The 25,013-nt window shown below is 39.1% G+C and overlaps 1 protein-coding gene across 3 annotated transcripts in view; it reads right to left on the bottom strand.

Moving 5' to 3' along the window:
- VPS13A (vacuolar protein sorting 13 homolog A) overlaps positions 1–25,013 on the bottom strand; it is a 276,459-nt gene that overhangs the window by 117,609 nt on the left and 133,837 nt on the right. For all 3 annotated transcript variants that reach the window (XM_027549517.1, XM_027549516.1, XM_027549515.1), the window contains exons 33-34: positions 23,760–24,064; positions 11,484–11,631 (exon numbers count right to left, since the gene is read on the bottom strand). In XM_027549517.1, the coding sequence (XP_027405318.1) occupies positions 11,484–11,631; positions 23,760–24,064 (453 nt within the window). The remainder of the gene's footprint in view (positions 1–11,483; positions 11,632–23,759; positions 24,065–25,013) is intronic.

The raw sequence follows: 25,013 nt of genomic DNA, 5'->3' as shown, positions 1-25,013 counted from the left end.
TATTGGTGAAGGGATTTTCACTTGTTGGGCCAATGTTTGCTGCTAAGTCTCCATATCCCTTACCTGCTGTGTCCCTGGCAGTGTACTGATTAATATAATTGGTGTAAGTAGTAGCTTTAATGTTTGTAACCTGGGACCCTTGAGTTATTTCTTTTTCTTGTTATAGCCCACCACACCTTTGCTCTGTAGGAATGCAACTTTATCTAATGCTTTTGGAGGGTGGCTCCTGACCAGTCACCTTTAGAGAAAAATAAGTTTTCTGAAGAAAGGGTCTTAAAATGTTAACAGGCCTCCAGGCCAGAAGATGATGCAAATCACCTAAGCTTTTGCATATGATAAGTTTGCAGGAAGAAAGCCTGGCTTGCTGCATGACTCTATCCCTTCCCCCATTATCTTCTATGCATAACTTAAGGTATAAAAACTACTTTGGAAAATAAAGTGCGGGCCTTGTACACCGAAACTTGGTCTCCCCATGTCGTTCTTTCTCTCACCTTCTGGCTGAATTATTCAGCCTCTTTTCTTCACTGAATTTTCTTACTGAGCTATCCTTATTCTATTACTCTTTATATCCTTAATTAACGTTTAATTAAGCAGTTGTTTCCTGATCCTCGCCGACGCCGTCCCCGCTTCAAATTCCCTGGATCCACCGGGGCTGGACCCCGGCATCTGCTTTTTAATATGCTACCTATGTTGGTCATAACTTTCCTTCCAAGGAGTAAGCATCTTTTAATTTCATGGCTGCAATCACCATCTGCAGTGATTTTCGAGCCCCCCAAAATAAAGTCTGACACTGAGATTTGTAAAGTAATATCAACTGATTTATGTCTAAGTTACTGACTCATTTGCCACTTCATCTTCAACATCTCCATTCTTCTAGGACCTCTGCTAGGTTACCTCATATATTCCCATGGCTTCAAATACTATCTGTAATTTGATGATTTCCAAGTCATTTCTAGCCTTAGACTGCTCCACTAAGATCTTTATTAAAATATCTGACTGATTACTTATAATACCATGTCTAATATTGTTTCCTTCATGACATTTACCATAATTTTTAACTATTTTAACTATGTGCCTGTCTATCTCACCTCTGGATCACCACCATCCCCTGCATTATACTGGTAAGCTCCATGGAGCCACCAACAATGTCACAATTCCTTTGTAATCAGATTTCCAATATCCAGCACAGGGTCTAACACATAGCAGGCACTCAAATATTTGTTGAATAAGTGATCAACATTCAGAGAGAACAAGATGGTGGAGGAACAGGTGCACGTAGAGTGCATCTCTCTCCACGGATACATCAGGAATACACCTTCAGACACAGAAGTGCATGCAGTACACCAGCTGAGAGCGGACAGGAGCACGTGACCTGTGGAACACAATATACAGAACCATGCAAAACTCAGTAGGAGGAAAGAACTAGGGGGAAACCTAAAAGTTTACTAGGACTGGACCTGCCCTCGGCAGGTGGGGAAATTGAAGCAGGGGACCGATCCCCACATCAGGGTAACTGTCTGAGTCAGAGGAGAAACATTTAAGGCTGAGAGTGAAACAACTGATCTGTGGCTGAATGAGAAAAAGACAGTCCTTGCTGCAGCTGTTGACTGTGGAGAGACCCCCCTCCCTTCCCTGAGGGAAGGTGATGGAGGAGATTGTGGTGGGAAATGCCTGTGGAAGAAAGCCAGGCAACCATGGAAGCAAGGCAATACTGCGGAATCACATGTAGCGGGTGGAACCATCACCATAGCCTCTCTCTCCCCACAAGGCCAGCATCAGCAGCTGATCAATAGAGGCGGCCCATCAAATGCCTGAACCACAGAACGGAAGAGTAGGACCCCACCCAGGGTATCCTTTAAGTGACTGATGCCACAAACTACAGAATAGGACCCCATCCAGGGAGGCCCCATTCTATGTGTTTGATGCCCCAAATGACAGAGAAGGACTTCAGGCAAGGGAGTCCTCTAAGCACCTGAATGGGCAGAGCTACAGACAAAGACTGGCCAAAGACACCTTCTGATAGCCAGCTATCAGAGGCTCAAAAAAAAGACTCTGATAGGACCACAGCCCCAACAGCTGAAGCAGTCTGTGTCCCTGCACACTTGATGCCACCAGGGTCCCCGCGACCCGAGCAACTGCGCCACCTACACACTCAACTCTCATTGGCTCAGAGCTGCCACAGGCAAAAAAAAATCTTGCGCCTATGCACACGGGGTTGCTTTGTGTACTGCTTGTGTCCAATACGGGTTGGCAAATACTGGTTGCCATACCCTTCTAGAGCACTGTATTTCCTGCTGCACTTGCCACCAATCCCGAGTACCTGGTGCTGGCAGAACCCCTGCAAACTAAGCATCTGCACCACCTCTGCACCTGGCCCTCATAGGGGCAGATCCAAATCCTTTAAGGCAGCCTCAGGAGTAAACCCCAGTGAACGACCCACAGGCAGAGGTGGAAATAAAACCACAATTGAAACCCAGGGGCAGTGCAGCTAAGGAAGAACACCCAAAACTTTCCCGTCAGCTATACAAGCTGCAGATTAAACCCACACAATCAACTCGGCAGACTCTGTGTATATGGAATATATAAAAGGACATTGAGAGCTCCCACACACACACACAAATGCAACAGTTCTGATAGCTGTGGACACTGGAGGCCAGAACACACAGGAGGAGGCCCAGATTAGAATCTGAGCAGCCCCACAGCAGGTCCAGGGACCAGCACAGTGGTGGAGGGCATCCTAGGGAGGTGAGGCAGACTGTGACTCCCAGTGAGGGAAAGGATCCTGACAGCAGGGACTCAAGAAAAACATTTATCATTCTTATGTTTTGACTTATTCTGTAGTTTCCTTTGGATTTTTTTTCTTTCTTCCTTCCACCCCTCTGTTGTAGTTGTCAATTTTATTGGCACTATGAAATCTAATTAAACTCTTGAGATTTTTTCCTTCCAACCACATTTTTATTGTTGTTATAAACCTCTGCCTCTCCCTTGGGCTTCTGCAGTCCCGTGGAGCTTTTTTTTTTTGCTTTTGCTTTCCTCCTTTTTTTGTTCTTTTCTCTTTTACTAAATTTTTAATTTTTTAAACCTAGCATTATTTTTTCTACATTTATTCCATTGCTTTTCCTACTGTTCTTTTCCCCTTGCAGTTAATCTTTAATGTATATAAATCTTTGTTGTCTACTTCTATTTAGCTTTCCATATCTATTCTTTCTTTCCATTCCTTTCAACACATTTGTTAATTTTGTTTTTATCGCTTTATTCCCCAACTTGCGCCTTGCTTTAGTTTTGTTTTCAGTTTGTACTTTAGTTAGTTTTGTCCTTAACTGATAGATATAATTTTTGGTTTCCTTGTTCAACAGGTCAATTTATTGTACATTATTTTTGTTGGACTGTTTTGATTTTGCTTATGGGTATATATGTATATGTCTATATTCCATTATTTTAATTATTATTTGCCTGATTTTGTACCTGCCATTTGTCTGGGATTCATCTTTGGTTTCTCTTTTTAGGGTATCTGGTTTAATCTCACCCAATAACAAACCATTTGTGGAATCTTCGTTCCTGACCAGAGATCAAGCCCTGAGTTTTTGGAGTGGGAGCACTGGTTTGAACCCTGGACTACCAGAGAACTAACCCTAAGGAATATCAAATACTGAGAACTCTCACAAAGGAAACCAATTAAATACAAGACCTGGCATCACTCAACCACCAGTAGCACCCTGTGCAGAATGCCTCGTTCAAACAACAAACATCACAAAAATACAAACCCAATCGTCAACAGACAGGATGACGACTTCACTCACCATGCCCATCAGAGGAAAAACAAAAAACACAGCATAAATTTCACCCTATATGAAGCTTATACAAACCACTGCACCAACCTTAGAGGGCAGAAACCAAAAGGGAGAAAGAATTCGACCTTGAAGCCTGAGAAAAGGAGACTTCAAACACAAGAAGTTTCAAAAAAATAATGAAAAGGCAGAGAAATACTACAAAAATAAAGGAACAAACTAGAAACATGGAAGTCCAAATAAATGAAGAGGAAATAGGCAAACTACCTGAAAAACATAATCAAAATGTTGAAAACAGAATGGAGAAAATGCAAGAACCAATTAACAAAGACCTAGAAGAATTAAAGAATAAACAGAGACAACACAATTACTGAAATTAAAAATACTCTACAAGGAAGCAATAGCAGACTATCTGGAGAACAAATAAGTAAATTGGAAGATAAAATGGTGGAAATAACTTCTGAAGAGCAGAATAAAGGAAAAAGAATGAAAAGAACTGAGGATAGCCTCAAAGACCTCTGGGACTGTATCAAACGTACCAACATTCAAATCACAGGGGTCCCAGAGGAGGAAGAGAAAAAGAAAGGGTATGAGAAAATTTCTGAAAGGATTACAGCTGAAAATTTCCCCAACATGGAAAATGAAATAGTCAATCAGGTCCAAGAGGCACAAAGAGTCCCATATAGGATAAACCAAAGGAGAAATACACCAAGAAACATACTAATCAAACTAACAAAGATTAAACACAAAGAAAAATATTAAAAGCAGCAAGAGAAAAGCAACAAGTAACATACAAAGGAAACCCCATACGTTTAACAGCTGATTTTGCAGCAGAAACTCTTCAGGCCAGAAGGGGATGGCAGGACATATTTAAAGTAAAGAAAGGGAAAAATTCTACAAGCAAAATTATTCTACCCGGCAAGGATCTCATTCAAAATTCATAGAGAAATAAAAAGCTTTTCAGACAAGCAAAAGTTAAGAGAATTCAGTACCACCAAACCAGCTTTACAATAAATGTGAAAGGGACTTATATAGTTAAGAAATACAAGAAAAGAAAAAGATCTACAAAATCAACGCCAAACACTTAAGAAAATGGCAATAGGAATATATATATCGAGGAGAGTTATGACCAACCTAGATAGTATATTTAAAAGCAGAGACATAACTTTGTCAACAAAGGTCCGTCTAGTCAAGGCTATGGTTTTTCCCATGGTTGTGTATGGATGTGAGAGTTGGACAGTGAAGAAAACTAAGCGCTGAAGAATTGATGTTTTTGAACTGTGGTGTTGGAGAAGACTCTTGAGAGTCCCTTGGACTGCAAGGAGATCCAACCAGTCTATCCTAAAGGAGATCAGTCCTGGGTGTTCTTCGGAAAAACTGATGTTGAAGCTGAAACTCCAATACTTTGGCCATCTCATGCGAAGAGCTGACTCACTGGAAAAGACCCTAATGCTGGGAAGGATTAAGGGCAGGAACAGAAGGGGATGACAGAGGATGAGATGGCTGGATGGCATCACCGACTTGATGGACATGAGTTTGGGTAGACTACCGGAGTTAATGATGGACAGGGAGGCCTGGCATGCTGTGATTCACGGGGTTGCAAAGAGTCAGAGACGACTGAGCGACTGAACTGAACTGAACTTTAAATGTAAATGGATTAAGTGCTCCAACTGAAAGACACAGACTGGCTGAATGGAAACAAAAACAAAACCCACATATATGCTGTCTACAAGAAACCCACTTCAGACCTAAAGACACATATAGATGGAAAGTGAGAGGATGGAAAAATACACTCCATGCAAATGGGAAGCAAAAGAAAGGCTGGAGTAGCAATCCTCATATCAGACAAAATAGACCTTAAAATAAAGAAGATTACAAGAGATAAGGAAGGACACTACATAATGATCAAGGGATCAATCCAAGAGGAAGACATAACTGTAAATATCTATGCACCCAACATAGGAGCACCTCAATACATAAGACAAACACTGCTGCTGCTGCTAAGTCGCCTCAGTCGTGTCCGACTCTGTGCGACCCCATAGACGGCAGCCCACCAGGCTCCCCCGTCCCTGGGATTCTCCAGGCAAGAACACTGGAGTGGCTTGCCATTTCCTTCTCCAATGCATGAAAGTGAAAAGTGAAAGTGAAGTCGCTCAGTTGTGTCCGACTCCTAGCAATCCCATGGACCGCAGCCTACCAGGCTCCTCCGTCCATGGGATTTGCCAGGCAAGAGTACTGGAGTGGGTTGCCATTGTTTGAAACACTAAAAGACATAAAAGGAGAAATTGACAGTAACACAATAATAGTAGGAGATTTGAACATCCCACTCCCACCAATGGACAGATCATCAAAACAGAAAATTAACAAGGAAACACAAGTCTTAAATGATACATTAGATGAGATAGATCTCATTGATATCTTCAGGACATTCCATCCAAATGCAGAAGAATACATCTTCTTCTCAAGTGCACATGGAACATTCTCCAAGATAGACCACATCTTGGGTCACAAATCAAACCTCAGTTAATTTAAGAAAACTGAAACCGTATCAAGCATGTTCTCCAACCACAACGCTTTGAGACCAGATACCAATTACAAGAAAAAAAATGTAAGAAAAAGAAACACATGGAGATTAAACAACACATTTCTAAATAACCAATAAGTTACTGAAGAAATCAAAAGGGAAATAAAAAAATTTCTAGAAACAAATGACAAAGAAAACACGATAACTCAAAAGCTATGGTATGCAGCAAAAGCTGTTCTAAGAGGGAAGTTTATAGCAATACAATCCCACCCCAAGAAACAAGAAAAACATCGAACAGACAACCTAACTTTACACCTAAAACAACTGGAAGTCCTAGCTACAGCGATCAGAGAAGAAAAATAAATAAAAGGAATCCAGATCGGAAGGGAACAACTAAAGCTCTCACTGTTTTCAGATGACATAAAAAACCCAAAAGACAGTATCAGAAAATTACTAGAGCTAATCAGTGAATTTAGCAAAGTCAAAGGCTACAAAATCAATACACAAAAATTACTTTATTTCTATATACTAATGATGAAAAATCAGAAAGAGAAATTAAGGAACCAATCCCATTCACCATTGCAACAAAATCAAATTAAATATCTAGAAATAAACTTAGCTAAGGAGACAAAAGAAGTGTACACAAAAATTACAGGACACTAATGAAACAAATCAAAGACAACATAAACAGATGGAGAGATATTCGATGTTCCTGGGTAGGAAGAATCAACACTGAGAAAATGACTATACTACCAAATGCAATCTATAGATTCAAGGCGATCCCTATCAAATTACCAATGACTTTTCCACAGAACTAGAACAAAAAATTTCACAGTTCATATGGAAATACAAAAGACCCCAAATAGCCAAACCAGTCTTGAGAAAGAAGAATGGAGCTGGAGGAATCAACTTCCTGACTTCAGATTATACTACAAAGCTGCATTCATCAAGACAGTATAGCACTGGCACAAAAACAGAAACGTAGACCAATGGAACAAGATGGAAAGCCCAGAGATAAACCCAGGCACCTGTGGGTACCTTATTTTTGACAAACGAGGCAAGAATATAAAAGGGGGCAAAGACAGACTCTTCAATCAATGGTGCTGGGAAAACTGAACAGCTACATGTAAAATAATGAAATTAGAACACTTCCTAACAACATACACAAAGATAAACTCAAAATGGATTAAAGACCTAAATGTAAGACCAGAAATTATAAAACTTTTAGAGCAAAACATAGAACACTCAATGACATAAATCAAAGAAAGATCCTCTATGATCCACCCACTAGAGTAATGGAAATAAAAACAAAAGTAAACAAGTGGGACCTGATTAAACTTAAAAGCTTTTGCACAGCAAAGGAAACTATAAGCAAAGTAAAAGATAACCCTCAGAATGGGAGAAAATAAAAGCAAATGAAACAACTGACAAAGGATTAACTTCCAAAGTATACAAGCAGCTCATACAACTCAATACCAGAAATACAAACAACCCAATCAAAAAGAGGCAGAAAGACCTAAACAAACTTTTCTCCAAGGAAGACATACAGACAGCTAACAAACACATGAAAAGGTGCTGAACACTGCACATATTAGAGAAATGCAAATCAAAACTACATGAGGTATTACCTCACATGGGTCAGAACAGCCATCATCAAAAATCTACAAACAATAAATGCTGAAGAGGTTTGGAGAAAAGGGAACAGTCTTGCACTGTAAATGAAAACAGTCACTATGGAAGACGGTATGGAGATTCCTTAAAAACTAGGAATAAAATCACCATCTGACTCAGGAATCCCATTCCTAGGCACATACCCCGAGGAAAGCAAAATTGAAAAAGACACATGTATTCCACTGCTCACTACAGCACTATTTACAATAGCTAGAACATGGAAGCAACCTAGATGTCCATCCACAGATGAACGGATAAAGAAGTTGTGGTACATATACACAATACAATATTACTCAGCCATAAAAAAGAACACATTTGAGTCAGTTCTAATGAGGTGGAGGAACCTAGAACCTATTATACAGAGTGAAGTAAGTCAGAAAGAGAAAGATAAATATCATATTCTAACACACATATATGGAATGTAGAAAAATAATACTGAAGAATTTATTTTCCAAAGCAAACCATTCAATATCATGGTAATCCAGGTCTATGCCCCGACCAGGAATGCTGAAGAAGCTGAAGTTAAACAGTTCTATGAAGACCTACAGGACCTTTTAGACTAACACCTAAAAAAGATTTCCTTTTCATTATAGAGGACTGGAATGGAAAAGCAGGAAGTCAAGAAACACTTGGAGTAACAGGCAAATTTGGCCTTGGAGTACAGAATGAAGCAGGGCAAAGGCTAACAGAGTTTTGCCAAGAGAACACACTGGTCATAGCAAACACCCTCTTCCAACAACACAAGAGAAGACTCTACACACGGACATCACCAGATGGCCAACTCTGAAATCAGACTGATTATATTCTTTGCAGCCAAGATGGAGAAGCTCTATACAGTCAGCAAAAACAAGACTGGGAGCTGACTATGGCTCAGATCATGAACTCCTTATTGCTCCAATTCAGACTTAAATTGAAGAAAGTGGGGGAAACCACTAGACCATTCAGCTTTGACCTAAATCAAATCCCTTATCATTATACAGTGGAAGTGAGAAATAGATATAAGGGACTAGATCTGATAGACAGAGTGCCTGATGAACTAAAGACATAGGTTCGTGACACTGTACAGGAGACAGGGAGCAAAACCATCCCCAACAAAAAGAAATGCAAAAAAAGAAAAGTGGCTGTCTGAAAAGGCCTTACAAACACCTGTGAAAAGAAGAGAAGCAAAAAGCAAAGGAGAAAAGGAAAGATTTGAATGCAGAGTTCCAAAGAATAGCAAGGAGAGATAAGAAAGCCTTCCTCAGTGATCAATGAAAAGAAATAGAGGAAAACAATAGAATGGGAAAGACTAGAGATCTCTTCAAGAAAATTAGAGATACCAAGGGAACATTTCATGCAAAGAAGGGCTCAAAAAAGTACAGAAATGGTATGGACCAGACAGAAGCAAAAGATATTAAGAAGAGGTAGCAAGAATACACACAAGAACTGTACAAAAAAGATCTTCACGACCCAGATAATCACAATTGTGTGATCACTCACCTAGAGCCAGACACCCAGGAATGTGAAGGCAAGTGGGCCTTAGGAAGCATCACTATTAACAAAGCTAGTGGAGGTGATGGAATTCCAGTTGAGCTATTCCAAATCCTGAAAGATGATGCTGTGAAAGTGCTGCACTCAATATGCCAGCAAATTTGGAAAACTCAGCAGTGGCCACAGGACTGGAAAAGGTCAGTTTTCATTCCACTCCCAAAGACAGGCAATGCCAAAGAATGCTCAAACTACTACACAATTGCACTCATCTCACATGCTAGTAAAATAATGCTCAAAATTCTCCAAGCCAGGCTTCAGCAATATGTGAACTGTGAAATTCCAGATGTTCAAGCTGGTTTTAGAAAAGGCAGAGAAACCAGAGATCAAATTGCCAACATCCACTGGATCATCAAAAAAGCAAGAGAGTTCCAGAAAAACATCTACTGCTTTATTGACTATGCCAGAGCCTTTGACTGTATGGATCACAATAAACTGTGGAAAATTCTGAAAGAGATGGGAATCCTAGACCAACTGACCTGCCCTTTGAGAAACCTGTATGCAGGTCAGGAAGCAACAGTTAGAACTGGACATGGAACAACGGACTGATTCCAAACAGGAAAAGGAGTACATCAAGGCTGTATATTGTCACCCTGCTTATTTAACTTATATGCAGAGTGTATCGTGAGAAATGTGCGGCTGGAAGAAGCACAAGCTGGAATCAAGATTCCTGAGAGAAATATCAATAAGCACAGATATACAGATGACACCCTCCTTATGGCAGAAAGCAAAGAGGAACTAAAGAGCCTCTTGATGAAGGTGAAAGAGGAGAGTGAAAAAGTTGGCTTTAAGCTCAACATTCAGAAAACGAAGATCATGGCATCTGGTCCCATCACTTCATGGGAAATAGATGGGGAAACAGTGGAAACAGTGGCTGACTTTGTTTTTCTGGGCTCCAAAATCACTGCAGATGGTGAGTACAGCCATGAAATTAAAAGGAAAGTTATGACCAACCTAGACAGCATATTAATAAGCAGAGACATTACTTTGTCAACAAAGGTCCGTCTAGTCAAGGCTATGGTTTTTCCAGTGGTCATGTATGGATGTGAGAGTTGGACTGTAAAGAAAGCTGAGCACAATAGAATTGATGCTTTTGAACTGTGGTGTTGGAGAAGACTCTTGAGAGTCTCCTGGACTGCAAGGAGATCCAACCAGTCCATCCTAAAGGAGATCAGTCCTAGGTGTTCATTCTAAGGACTGGTATTTAAGCTGACAGTCCAATACTTTGGCCCCTGCTGCGAAGAGATGACTGATTTGTTAAGACCCTGATGCTGGGAAAGAGTGAAGGCAGGAGGAAAAGGGGATGACAGAGGATGAGATGGTTGGATGGCATCACCAACTCAATGGACATGAGTTTGTGTATGCTCTGGGAGTTGGTGATGGACAGGGAGGCCTGGTGTGCTGCAGTTTTGGGGTCACAAAAGGTTGGACATTACTGAGCAACTGAACTGAATGGAGAAACAGACATAGAAAATAGACTCATGAACATAGGGAGAGGGGAGAAGGTGAGATGTATGGGAAGAGTAACATGGATCTTACATTACCATATGTAAAATAGAGAGCCAATGGGAATCTGTTGTTTTGCTCAGGAAACTCAAACAGGAGCTCTGTACCAACCTAGAGGGATGGGATGTGAAGGGAATTGGGAGGGAAGTTCAAAAGGGAGGGGATATATGCATACCTATGGCTGATTCATGTTGAGATTTGACAGAAAACAACAAAATTCTGTAATGTAATTATCCATCAATTATAAAATAAATAAATTTTTTTTAAAAAATGAAAAAAAATCTTTTTACAAAAACAGAAAAGAAAAAAAAGATCAACATTCAATGCATTCTAGTTTATATACATGAGCTACTATCTCTTTTCTGACCAAGGTATGTTTACATAACTTGTACATACAAAATGACTTATGTCCCCAAACAATAATTTTTAACCAACAAAAGATACATCAATAAGGATTTAAAAGTTACCTCCATGGGCTTTAGCTGAGCATTTAGATTGAAACAAGGAACTTCCTGGAACCACTCCCACGATAAATTTCGCTCAACCATCACCTCAAGATTTAATGGCAATAGTAGATCCAGTACTTCCTGGTATGCATCATTAATATATTGAGTCCTATGAGTAGAAATAAAATTGTTTTTAATAAATTTCATACAGTATCAGAAAAAATTAATCATTTTATATATAAATAATAGAAATAAATAATTTTGTGTGTGTGCAGAGGAAAATGGAATCAAATAGTCTTTCCATGAAAAATGAGAGACGTTCCACCTCCCTAGAAACCTAGGTGACGTTTCTCTGAGCTGAAGTTCTCTGTGTTAAAGAAAAATAAAACTTTTAAATAGGATTTTTATAATATATTAAAAAGTGCCAAAAATATACATGTTGGACAATAAACTCTTAAAATGAGAATGTTCTCTACATAAAACAAAATGCATTATACAAGACCTTAATATGAAAACATTTAAATTCACAGATTTACACATATCAGAAGATTACTACATATCCCTTTACAAGAAACTAGTCTGCAAATATGAAATTTCTATTTTTGCAGATCAAATACAGTTGAGTATGTATAATTTTATATTAAGGTGTACCATATTTGCCTTTCCAAGTCCGTGTAAGGGTAGGACTGAGCCTCAGGAATTGTGAAAAGACTAGTTGGTTACCAAACGCCTTTCAACTAACATGAGACCAAAGCAGCCTCCCAATATACCTTCAAATGACAACCTCAAAGTGGTCCTCCTAAATAATACATCTACACTTTAATTGGTATCAATCATGTGGCACTGGAATGGCAGCTGCGTGGCGCTGGAGTGGTGGTGAGGAGATACCCCACATCCAAGGTCAGAGAAACCCCAGTAAGACTGTAGGCACTGGAGTGGCAGCTGTGTGGCACTGGAGTGGCCGTGAGGAGATACCCCACGCCCAAGGGCAAAGGAGAAGCCCCAGAAAAACAGTAGGAGAGGCGAATTCGTGTTTATTTTTTTTTAATTTTATTTTTAAACTTTACAAAATTGTATTAGTTTTACCAAATATCAAAATGAATCCGCCACCGGTATACATGTGTTCCCCATCCTGAACCCTCCTCCCTCCTCCCTCCCCATACCATCCCTTTGGGTCGTCCCAGTGCTCTAGCCCCAAGCATCCAGTATCGTGCATCGAACCTGGACTGGCATCTCGTTTCATACATGATATTTTACATGTTTCAATGCCATTTTCCCAAATCTTCCCACCCTCTCCCTCTCCCACAGAGTCCATAAGACTGTTCTATACATCAGTGTCTCTTTTGCTGTCTCGTACACAGGGTTATTGCTACCATCTTTCTAAATTCCATATATATGCGTTAGTATACTGTATTCGTGTTTTTTCTTCTGGCTTACTTCACTCTGTATAATAGGCTCCAGTTTCATCCACCTCATTAGAACTGATTCAAATGTATTCTTTTTAATGGCTGAGTAATACTCCATTGTGTATATGTACCACTGCTTTCTTATCCATTCATCTGTTGATGGACATCTAGGTTGCTTCCATGTCCTGGCTATTATAAACAGTGCTGCGATGAACATTGGGGTACACGTGTCTCTTTCCCTTCTGGTTTCCTCAGTGTGTATGCCCAGCAGTGGGATTGCTGGATCATAAGGCAGTTCTATTTCCAGTTTTTTAAGGAATCTCCACACTGTTCTCCATAGTGGCTGGAAACCCCATTCCCACCAGACGCTCAGAGGGCTCAAACAAACCTCGTGCACACCAGGACCCAGGGTCCCCACAGAAACTGAGTCAGGACTGTGTTTGACTGTCTCCCGTGGGGACGGTCAGCAGCGGACTGCCACAGGGATTGGAGCTCTGGGTTCAGCAGACTTGGGTACTAAGCTCTCTTAGAGGAGGTCACCACTGACCCCACCATAAAGCTGCCAGAACTTGCACAGGACTGGGAAATAGACTCTTGGAGGGCACAAACAGAACCTTGTGTGCACCAGGACTCAGAAGAAATGAGCAGTGACCCCCAAGACTCTGACCCAGACTTTCCCAGAGTGTCCAGGAGTCTCCAGCAGAGGTGTGGGTCGGTGGTGGCCTCCTTCAGGGTTGCGGGCAGTGAGTATAGCAGTATATGCACAGGATCATCCAAAGGAGGTGCCCATTATCTTCATTACCTCCACCATAGTTTGGGCCCAGGTAAACAGCATAGAGGGAATACAGTTCCACCCATCAACAGAAAATTGGATTAAAGATTTACTGAGCATGGCCCTGCTCATCAGAACAAGACCCAGTTTCCCCCCTCAGTCAGTCTCTCCCATCAGGAAGCTTCCATAAAGCCTCTTAATCTTCTTCATCAGAGGGCAGACAGACTGAAAACCACAATCACAGAAAACTAACCAATCTGATCACATGGACCACAGCTGGTCTAACTGAATGAAACTATGAGCCATGCTGTGTAGGGCCACCCAAAACGGACAAACATGATGGAGAGTTCTGACAAAACGTGGGCCACTGGAGAAGGGAACGGCAAACCACTTCAGTACTCTTGCCTTAAGAACCTCATGAACAGTATGAAAAGGCAAGAAGATAGGACACTGAAAAATGAACTCCCCAGGTCGGCAGGTGCCCAATATGCTACTGGAGATCAGTGGAGAAATAACTCCAGAAAGAATGAAGAAATGGAGCTAAAGCAAAAACAACACACAGTTGTGGATGTGATGGGTGACAGAAGAAAAGTCCGATGTTATAAAAAGTAATACTGTATAGGAACCTGGAACGTTAGGTCCATGAATCTTGCAAGGCATACCGGAAGTGGTCAAACAGGAGACAGCAAGAGTGACCATTGATATTTTAGGAATCAGCCAACTAAAATGGACTGGAATGGGTGAATTTAATTCAGATGACCATTATATCTACTACTGTGGGCAAGAATCCCTTAGAAGAAATGGAGTAGCATCATAGTAAACAAGAGAGTCCAAAATGTAGTACTTGGATGAAATATCAAAAATCACAGAATAATCTCTGTTCTTTTCCAAGGTAAACCATTCAATACCACGGTAATCCAAGTCTATGCCCGACCAATAATGCTAAAGAAGCTGAAACTGAATGGTTTTATGAAGACCTACAAGCCCTTCTAGAACTAACACCCCCAAAAGATGTCCTTTTCATTATAGAGGACTGGAACACAAAAGTAGGAAGTCAAGAAACACTTGGAGTAACAGGCAAATTTGGCCTTGGAGTACAGAATGAAGCAGGGCAAAGGCTAACAGAGTTTTGCCAAGAGAACACACTGGTCATAGCAAACACCCTCTTCCAACAACACAAGAGAAGACTCTACACATGGACATCACCAGATGGTCAACACCGAAATCAGACTGATTATATTCTTTGCAGCCAAGATGGAGAAGCTCTATACAGGCAGCAAAAACAAGACCAGGAGCTGACTATGGCTCAGATCATGAACTCCTTATTGCCAAATTCAGACTTAAATTGAAGAAAGTGGGGAAAACCACTAGACCATTCAGTTTTGACCTAAATCAAATCCCTTATCATTATACAGTGGAAGTGACAAATAGATTCAAGGGATTAGACCTGATAGAGTGCCTGAAGAACTATGGACGGAGGTTCGTGACATTGTACAGGAGACAGGGATCAAGACCATCCCCATGGAAAAGAAATGCAAAAAGTCAAAACAGCTGTCTGAAGAGGCCTTACAAATAGCTGCAAAAAGAAGAGAAACAAAAGGCAAAGGAGAAAAGGAAAGATACACGCATTTGAATGCAGAGTTCCAAAGAATAGCAAAGAGAGATAAGAAAGCCTTCCTCAGTGATCAGTGCAAAGAAATAGAGGAAAACAATAGAATGGGAAAGACTAGAGATCTCTTCAAGAAAACTAGAGATACCAAGGGAACATTTCATGCAAAGATGGGCTCAGTTAAGGACAGAAATGGTATGGACCTAACAGAAGCAGAAGACATTAAGAAAAGGTAGCAAGAATATACAGAAGAACTACACAAAGAAGATCTTCATGACCCAGAGAATCATGATGGTATGATCACTCACCTAGAGCCAGACATCCTGGAATGTGAAGTCAAGTGGGCCTTAGGAAGCATCACTATTAACAAAGCTAGTGGAGGTGATGGAATTCCAGTTGAGCTATTTCAAATCCTAAAAGATGATGCTGTGAAAGTGCTGCATTCAATATGCCAACAAATCTGGAAAACTCAGCTGTGGCCACAGGACTGGAAAAGGTCAGTTTTCATTCCAATCCCAAAGAAAGGCAATGCCAAAGAATGCTCAAAGTACTGCACAACTACACTCATTTCACACGCTAGTAAAGTAATGCTCAATTTTCTCCAAGTCAGGCTTCAACAGTATGTGAACCATGAACTTCCAGATGTTCAAGCTGGTTTTAGAAAAGGCAGAGGAACCAGAGATCAAATTGCCAACATCTGCTGGATTATCAAAAAAGCAAGAGAGTTCCAGAAAACAATCTATTTCTGCTTTATTGACTATGCCAAAGCCTTTGACTGTGTGAATCGCCACAAACTGTGTGGAAAATTATTAAAGAAATGGGAATACCAGACCACCTGACCTGCCTCTTGAGAAATCTGTATTTCTCAAGGTCAGGTCAGAAAGCAACACTTAGAACTGGACATGGAAAAACACACTGGTGCCAAATAGGAAAAGGAGTACACCAAGGCTGTATATTGTCACCTGGCTTATTTAACTTATATACAGAGTACATCATGAGAAATGCTGGGCTGGAGGAAGCACAAGCTGGAATCAAGATTGCCGGGAGAAATATCAATAACCTCAGATATGCAGATGACACCACCCTTATGGCAGTAAGTGAAGAAGAACTAAAGAGCCTCTTGATGAAAGTGAAAGAGCAGAGTGAAAAAGTTGGCTTAAAGCTCAACATTCAGAAAACGAAGATCATGGCATCTGGTCCCATCACTTCATGGCAAATAGACGGGGAAACAGTGGAAACAGTGGCTGACTTTATTTTTCTGGGCTCCAAAATCACTGCAGATGGTGATTGCAGCCATGAAATTAAAAGACGCTTACTCCTTGGAAGGAAAGTTATGACCAACCTAGACAGCATATTAAAAAGCAGAGACATTACTTTGCCAACAAAGGTCTGTCTAGTCAAGGCTATGGTTTTTCCAGTGGTCATGTATGGATGTGAGAGTTGGACTATAAAGAAGAGCGCAGAAGAACTGATGCTTTTGAACTGTGGTGTTGGAGAAGACTCTTGAGAGTCCCTTGGACTGCAAGGAGATCCAACCAGTCTATCCTAAAGGAGTTCAGTCCTGGGTGTTCATTGGAAGGACTGATGGTGAAGCTGAAAGTTCAATACTTTGGCCACCTGATGCGAAGAGCTGACTCATTTGAAAAGACCCTGATTCTGGGAAATACTGAGGGCAGGAGGAGAAGGGGATGACAGAGGATGACATGGTTGGATCGCATCACTGACTCAATGGACATGGGTTTGGGTGGACTCTGGGAGTTGGTGATGGACAGGGAGGCCTGGTGTGCTGCGGTTCATGGGGTCGCAAAGAGTCAGACATGACTGAGCGACTGAACTGAACTGAACCTTTCCTGTGTAATACCACAAGTATCCTGAGTTTTACTACCACTTTATATATTTATTATTTTAAACTTTTTATTTTGTATTGGTGTACAGCTGATTAACAATGTTGTGACAGTTTCAGGTGAACAGAGAAGGAACCCAGCCATACATACACATGTATCCATTCTTCCATCCAGGCTGCCACCCAACACTGAGCGGAGTTCCATGTGCTGTACAGTAGATCCTTGCTAGTTATCCATTTCAAACTTAACAGAGCATATGTGTCAATCCCAAACTCCCCAGCTATCCCTTTCTCCATCCCTCTCCCCAGCAACCGTAAATTCATTCTCTAAATCTGTGAGTTTCTTGCTATTTTGTAAATAAGTCCATTTGTATTTTTTATTTTTAGATTCCACATTTAAGGGATGTCATGTGATATTTCTCCTTATTTGTCTGACTTTCTTCACTCAGTATGACAATCTCTAGGTCCATCCATGTTGCTGCAAATGGCATTATTACTTTTTAATGACTGTTCTACCACTCTTTAATATATATTTAATTGGTCACTGTCTGTAGTTTCAAATAGAATGATTCATGAGGGTAGGGACTATATCTTATTCTTTGATGTACTGTCAGTACCTGTCTCAGATGATAACAATATGACATGTACTCTTTAATTATTTGCTAAATTCAAGAAAGTAAATCAATATATCAATTTGTAAACAACATATGAGAGTATCTATCTCCCTGCACCCAGATTGAGAATTACTGATTATTAAGATCTGTCAAATTTAATAGGCAAACTATACTATTTCACTGTATTAATTTTCATTCCCTTGATTACTAATGAAGTTGAACATTTCTATTAGCTAGGTACCAGAAGGAAATGGCAACCCACTCCAGTATTCTTGCCTGGAGAAACCCAGGGACAGAGGAGCCTGGTGGGCTGCCATCTATGGGGTCGCACAGAGTCGGATACGACTGAAGTGACTTAGCAGCAGCAGCAGTAGCAGCAGCTATTATTGTTCCTGAAAAGAATAATTTAGTCTTGTTCTTTACTAATTTTTTTTTGTCTTACTGTCTTAAAATAACTAATGATTTTCATTGATTATTAAAGATGTTGCTAATTATCCTATATGCTAGCATTTGGTTTTGGTAATTAATATTCAGAAACTTATATTTTGAACAGTCAAAGCCAACTGATATTCTTCCCTTATCATTTTCCTTCTGTTTTCAGTGCTTAATTTATCAAGTTTTTCTCTACCATATAACTGGTACTTATGTTGTTATTTGTCCTTAGTTTTTTAAGATCATTCTTGAGATAATTCATTAACATATGATTCACTCCATTTTAGTTTTTTTATTACTGGCATTATGCTCTGGGGACGTTTTAAACAGCAAAATTACCAAGGAAAATACCCTAAATGCAAAAAAAACAAAAAACAACAAAAAAAAACCTCATGTCTACAGCAGAAGAGCTTACATAAGATGGCAGGGTATTCTTCTTTAACACCTCAGCTGGGAACACAGGCCTTGGGAGACTCAAACGTCTTGCAGCTAGCTCTGTGCATGCCCAAAAATGACTGTGGAAGTGACATGAATATTGATTTTGGGGTTACACGTAAGTTTCAACAAGCAGAAACACTCACAAATGTGGAATGTATGAATAATGAGCTTGACTGTTATATATGAATAATGGTGATACACACTCACGCACCCACACAGTCAGCTGGTGAGTTTTATACTATTTCACTATCTTAATTATTGTAGTGTTATAATATATTTTAGTAGTATTTAGTGAAATTTAATATTTTAGTAGTACTTCTAAGATTGTTATAATTCTTCCATATGCTATCTCAATTCTTTCTTTCAAAAAATCTTTGCAACATCCTGCCCCCTATTTATATTTCCAGAAAAACTTTACAATAATTCTGAAAGACTTTAAAAGAATTGCTGTTGTGATTTTTTATTGAGTGCATTAAATATACAAAATTAATTTATAAGAAACTGACACCTTTATAATACCAGGTATAGGAAAATATTCTATGATTATTTAAGATTTCTTACTGGCCCTTAAATTCTACATCTTTCCTTACAGAAGTATTATATATTTTTTTTTAAATTTTATATTACAATTAACATCTTTGCAATAAAGTTATTTTAGGGAAAATGGTTTACTCTATAAACAAGTAATTCTATTTCGAGGAATTCATCTGAAGGAAACATATTACCCTAAAGAAAAGAGCAGAAAATCATGTAAGTATTGATAAAGAAATCAATCAGCATTATAATGCTATTTAAAACAATAAAAATGAATCAACTTAAGTTTTTAACAACAGGAAAATAGATTTTTAAAAAAATTATAGTTTAAAATATTTAGAAAAAATAATGCACTCAAAATGGGGCTTCCCATGTGGCTCAGGGGTAAAGAACCTACGTGCCAAAGCAGCAGACTCAGGAGATGTGGGCTCAGTCCCTGGGTTGGGAAGATCCCCTGGAGGAGGAAATGGTAACCCACACCAGTTTTCTTGACTGAAAAATTTCATGGACAGAGGAGCTTGGCGGGCTACAGTCCACAGGGTCGCAAAGAGCCAGATACAACTGGAGTAACTTAGTATGCACACACAATCTATTCACCTCTTGTAAAAACTGCTCACTATGATACTTCATGTTCCTAGCACAGTGCTTGGGATATATTACATGCTTAATAAATACCCAAATATTCTACTGATGGAAATTTATCCTTCCATTTAAGATAAAATAACATGAACTAGATTTACCCTCCTGCCTGAAAGAATTCCTCTCTCTCCCTCTGCAACAAAGACACACATACAAAATATATTAACAAATGATTTTCAAGACAAAGGACATCAGGCAATGGGCGGTGATTACTGAGGAACAAGAAAGAAAACGAGATGAATCCCATGACTACCCCAACTTTAATTGTTTTGAGATAATTTAAAGGTCCTGAAAAAGCAAGGGGGTGGATAAGCCAAGAAATAACCAAAATAAGTCCATGATTTAAGAAAACAGCTGAGAATCCAGGGAAACCAAGGCAGGTAGAGATCATATGGTAAAATGACATAGAGGACAGGGCTACAGAGAAGAACCCCAAAATTTCAGCACTAAATGCATATACAAGAAAAGAAATGTTCAAATCAGTCATCTGAATCAGCACCTAGAGAAAATTAGAACAAGAGGAAAATTAAAATCAAAGGAAGCAGAAGGAATAAAAAATATCAAAGCAGGTATCAATGAAAGAGAAGACAGATGAGAGAAATCCAAAAGCTGGTGCTTTAAAAGCAATACAACTGAATGTTCAAGAATGGATAACCAGGGAATGGCCGACGGAGAATACAAAGATTGGAAGATCACCTCCTCTTAGTGGCACACCAAATTTACAAATATTTACAGAGCAGCTCTCAATGAGAATGACCTGAAGACTAGCAGAAAATCTCTTTAAAACTGAAGATATAAAAAGGATCAAGACAGGTAGAAGGAAGGTAGACACAGTGCAGTAAAAAACCATACCCCCAGGTAGGCCACAAACGGAAGGATCATTATAACTGCACAAGTTGTCCCCAAGGAACTAGGGGTACAATCCTCATCAGGCTGCCCAATCTAAAGTCCCCAGAATGAGACTTTGAAGACCAGTGGGGCATACTTTTGGGAGAGTCAGAGAGCAATTGCAAACAGACTCAACTCTTAAAGGGCACAAACTCTCACGTGATCTAAGATCAAGGGAAGAAGCAGTAATTTATTTACTTACTTATTTTTATTTTATTTTTTTTTACTTTCCAATATTGCATTGGTTTTGCCATACATCAACATGAATCCGCCATGGGTGTACACGTGTTCCCAATCCTGAACCCCCCCTCCCACCTCCCTCCCCATACCATCCCTCTTTAAAAGGAGCCTGGGTAAGATCAACTTGCTATTAGCGAGCCTCCCAGAGAAGCAGGAATCTTCTGGGACTCACACTGGGGACAGAGACACTGACAGAAGCCATTTTTGGGCCCTTATTCAAACACAAGGACAATGCTCTAGGAAGCACCATTTTGGAATCTTCTCTCTAGCTCATAACACTGGGACCTGGCCTAACCCACCAGTTAGTAGGTACCAGTGCTGGGACATCCCACATCAAGCAGCTGGCTGAATGTGGGCACAGCTCCACCTACTCACAGCAGGCCAACTCCTATAGGATCCCCTGAGCTCCTAGCTGGCCCAGGAACCAGCTCTGCCACCAGTGGCCCAACACCAGCTCTGGAACCCTTGAGCTCTTCAACCATCCAAATAACTGACCTTGAGCCTCCCAACTCTGCAACACCCCAAACACCGCAGCCAGCTTTGTCAGGAACTAGCCCTGCTCAGCAATTCCACTCCTGAGTATTTAAAATGTGAACAATCTAAATGTTCATCAGTAGGTAAATGGATAGAGATGTGTGTGTGTGTGTATGTGTGTGTGTGTGTGTGTGTGTATACACACATGCACACAACGAAATATTACTCAACCATTATAAAAAGAATGAAATCTTGTCATTTGTGACAACATGGTGTCCAAGAGGATATTAAATCAGACAGAGAAAGATAAATACCGCATGATTTTACTTATATATAAAGAACAAAAGAAATGAACAAAATAACAAAAAAGAGTCACTGATATAGAGAACAAACAAGTGCTTGCTAAAGAGGAGAGATGGGGGAGGAAAGAAATAAGTGGAGATTAGGAGGTACAAACTTTCAGTTACAAAATAAATGAGTCATGGGTATAGTGTGGAGGATATAGTCAATAATTATGTAATATCTTTGTATGGTCACAGATGTTAGCTAGAGATGTAACATGGCTATCTTTTTGAAATGTACAGAAATGCTGAATCACTATGTTGTGTAACAGAAACTAACATAGTTCTATAGGTCAGTTATACTTCAAAACAAACTCATAAAAAAAGGAGTTAAGATCTGTGGTTACCAGAAGCAAGGGATAGGAGGAGGGCAATCTGGATAAAGGTAGTCAGAAGGCACAAACTACCAGTTGTAAGATACATAAGTATTACAGATATAATGTACAACATGATAAATTAACACTGTTGTATGCTATATAGGGAAATTGTTAAGAGAGTAAATCCTAAGCACTCTCATCACAAGAAAAAATATTTTCTATTCCTTTAATTTTGTCTCTATATAAGATGATGGATATTTACTAAACTTATGTTGTAATCATTTCATCATGTATGTAAGTCAAATCATTATGTTGTATACCTTAAACTTATATAATGCTAGATATCAATAAAACTGGAAGGGAAACAATAATGGATACCATTTATCCCACAGGAAAAAAAAAAAAAGAGCAGTAAAACTGATAAACCTCTAGCCAGAATAATTAATAAAAAAGCATAAATTATAAAGATCAAGAATAAGGGAGATAGTATCAATATAGGTATTAATGAATAAAATAATATTATTAACTTTATGTCATAAAACTCTACAATGTAGATGAAAGACATGTTTCTTAAAAATATTAACGATCATTCATAAAATAATTCATATAGCACCAAGCTTACTAAAGAAATGGAAATTGTAGTTACAAATCTTCCACAAGCAAATCCCAGCCCCAGTGGCTTCACTGGTGAATTCCACCAAATATTTAAGGAAGAATATAACTGTACTCAAATTATCACAAGTGTATACACAAACTTATCAAACTGTATACTTTTAAATATACTCAATTTATTATATACTAATTACATCTCAAATAAGGCTGTTTTTAAAATGTTCAATTGATGGAAAGTGGCAGGAGGGACACAGACATGCCAGGAGCCAAAGAGAAGCAGCAAAAATAAAAGGAAAACAATAAATAGAATGAGATTAAAGAGAAAGTACACAAAGAAAAGAGCAAGTGAGAGGTTTAAATAGAAATGAATCCCAGTTGTAAAAGGAACAGGGTATTAAATCTAGAATGTGTGATTAGAAATAGCACAGTAAAAGTTTTGGAACTATCTGGATATTCACTTAATTCCGCTATTTACTAATCCTATGCAGAGTGAATATATAAGATTGTACTCTACTCTGTGTGGATATGTATGTGTGTGTGTGTGTTTAATTAGCATATCAGAACCACAGCACAAAGCTGATAGAGTACTTTGGGCATGCTGTATTTCCAGAGAGAATGAATATATTAGAAATTCTCCTATTTCTTCTATAACCTCCTAATTTATGAAGAACTGACAATAAATACAAATATACTTCCTCAGATAACAAATTTTACAGCATGTCTAATTATCTAATATTTTCCTAGGTATTTATTTATTTAATCACTAAATTTTTTTTTATTGGAATATAATTGATTTACAACATTTACTTTCTGGTGTACAACAATGTGAATCAGCCATAAGTAGACATATACCCCCATCTCTCTTGAGTCTCCCTCTTCCCCCCATTTCACCCCTCTAGGTCATTATAGAGCACCGAGCTGAGCTTCCTGTGTTTTCTAGGTTTTTAAAAACTACAAGACAATAATTGATTTTATCAAGAAATACTTGGGGAAGGGGGAAAAAACCCACAAAATTAAGTATAGTTATAATAAAATTAAATTCAATTCTAAAAAGAAAACTCAAGATACCAAAGCCTTTAAAAGAAAAAAAATTAGAAAAAGACTGCATTCTACATAAATATACTGGTGAAAAGCTTACCTGTATAGTCGCATTTCACTTAGCTTTATCGTTATCAAATCAATAATGGGTGGGGGGTTGGTCGGACTCTTTGTTATTACATGGAATGTATTTTTCATTGTAATTAGTCCAAAATCAGCAACAAAAATATTTTCAGAAACTGGAGACTGTGGGATAACCACAACAGGGGCTTTGATGTGAACATCCAATGCCATTCTAGAACTCCTCTGTGCCAGTTCTTTTACACCAGTAGCAGCCATTCCTGCTGCCTGAACAGTTGCCTCCGCTAAGGCTTGTTTACCTGCTTGAAAATTATCTATAAAAGCCTATAAAGAAAACAGAATTATATTCTTAAGGCTACCATTAATGAAAGAAATTATTAAATGTATCACTATTTATGATTTTACCTCCGTAAGAAAAACTTTCTCTTGGTACAACTAAGCAACATTTATTCAAAGTCTGTCTACATTAAACCTTAATCTTCTGCAATAGAAGTTGGGAAACAAAAAGATGCAGATACAGAAACACAGTAAAACAATAAAAACCTAGTCCTTGGAACAAAGCAGCGTGGGGATACTGCAATGTTTCACTGGTATCTATTTCTCTTTTAATCTCACTTTCCTAAGGGCTAAACAATCGTATTGTATTTCCCTATAAAACCTCAATGCACACAGAGCTTATTTACATTTGTACGGTAAAACAGTAATAAAAATGTTTGTCAAGAAAAACTGCATGATAACCTCAGTTAAAAAGATCACAGAGACAACAAGATTATTTATTTAGAATCAAAAGCTGACTCATTTGAAAAGATCCTGATACTGGGAAAGATTGAGGGCAGGAGGAGAAGGGGATGACAGAGGATGAGATGGCTGGATGGCATCACCAACTCGATGGGCATTGGTTTTGGTGGATTCTGGGAGTTGGTGATGGACAGGGAGGCCTGGCGTGCTGCGGTTCACAGGGTTGCAAAGAGTTGGACATGACTGACTGACTGAACTAACTGATTATCTAGTTTATACCACAATTTAGTTAAAGGAATGAATAGTGAAGTCAGAGACAGGCATGACAGTTACAGGAAAAAATATCAGCTGCCAGCAAAAGAAAAACAAACTATGAAAGGCAGAAATAGAGTTTATATACCTTAGGGAAATGTCATAGGGATTAAATCTAAATCCCACAAAGCCCCAAATATTCATAGACTACAATAGGAAATGTAATTTTCCCAATGATTATCTGAAACCAAACCGGACTTCAATTGTATATTTAGCACTTTTA

This window comes from Bos indicus x Bos taurus, chromosome 8, assembly GCF_003369695.1.
Source record: "Bos indicus x Bos taurus breed Angus x Brahman F1 hybrid chromosome 8, Bos_hybrid_MaternalHap_v2.0, whole genome shotgun sequence".
NCBI classification, from domain to species: domain Eukaryota; kingdom Metazoa; phylum Chordata; class Mammalia; order Artiodactyla; family Bovidae; genus Bos; species Bos indicus x Bos taurus.
Note: the sequence above shows the minus strand (reverse complement) of the source record. Positions and strands in the feature narration are given on the sequence as shown.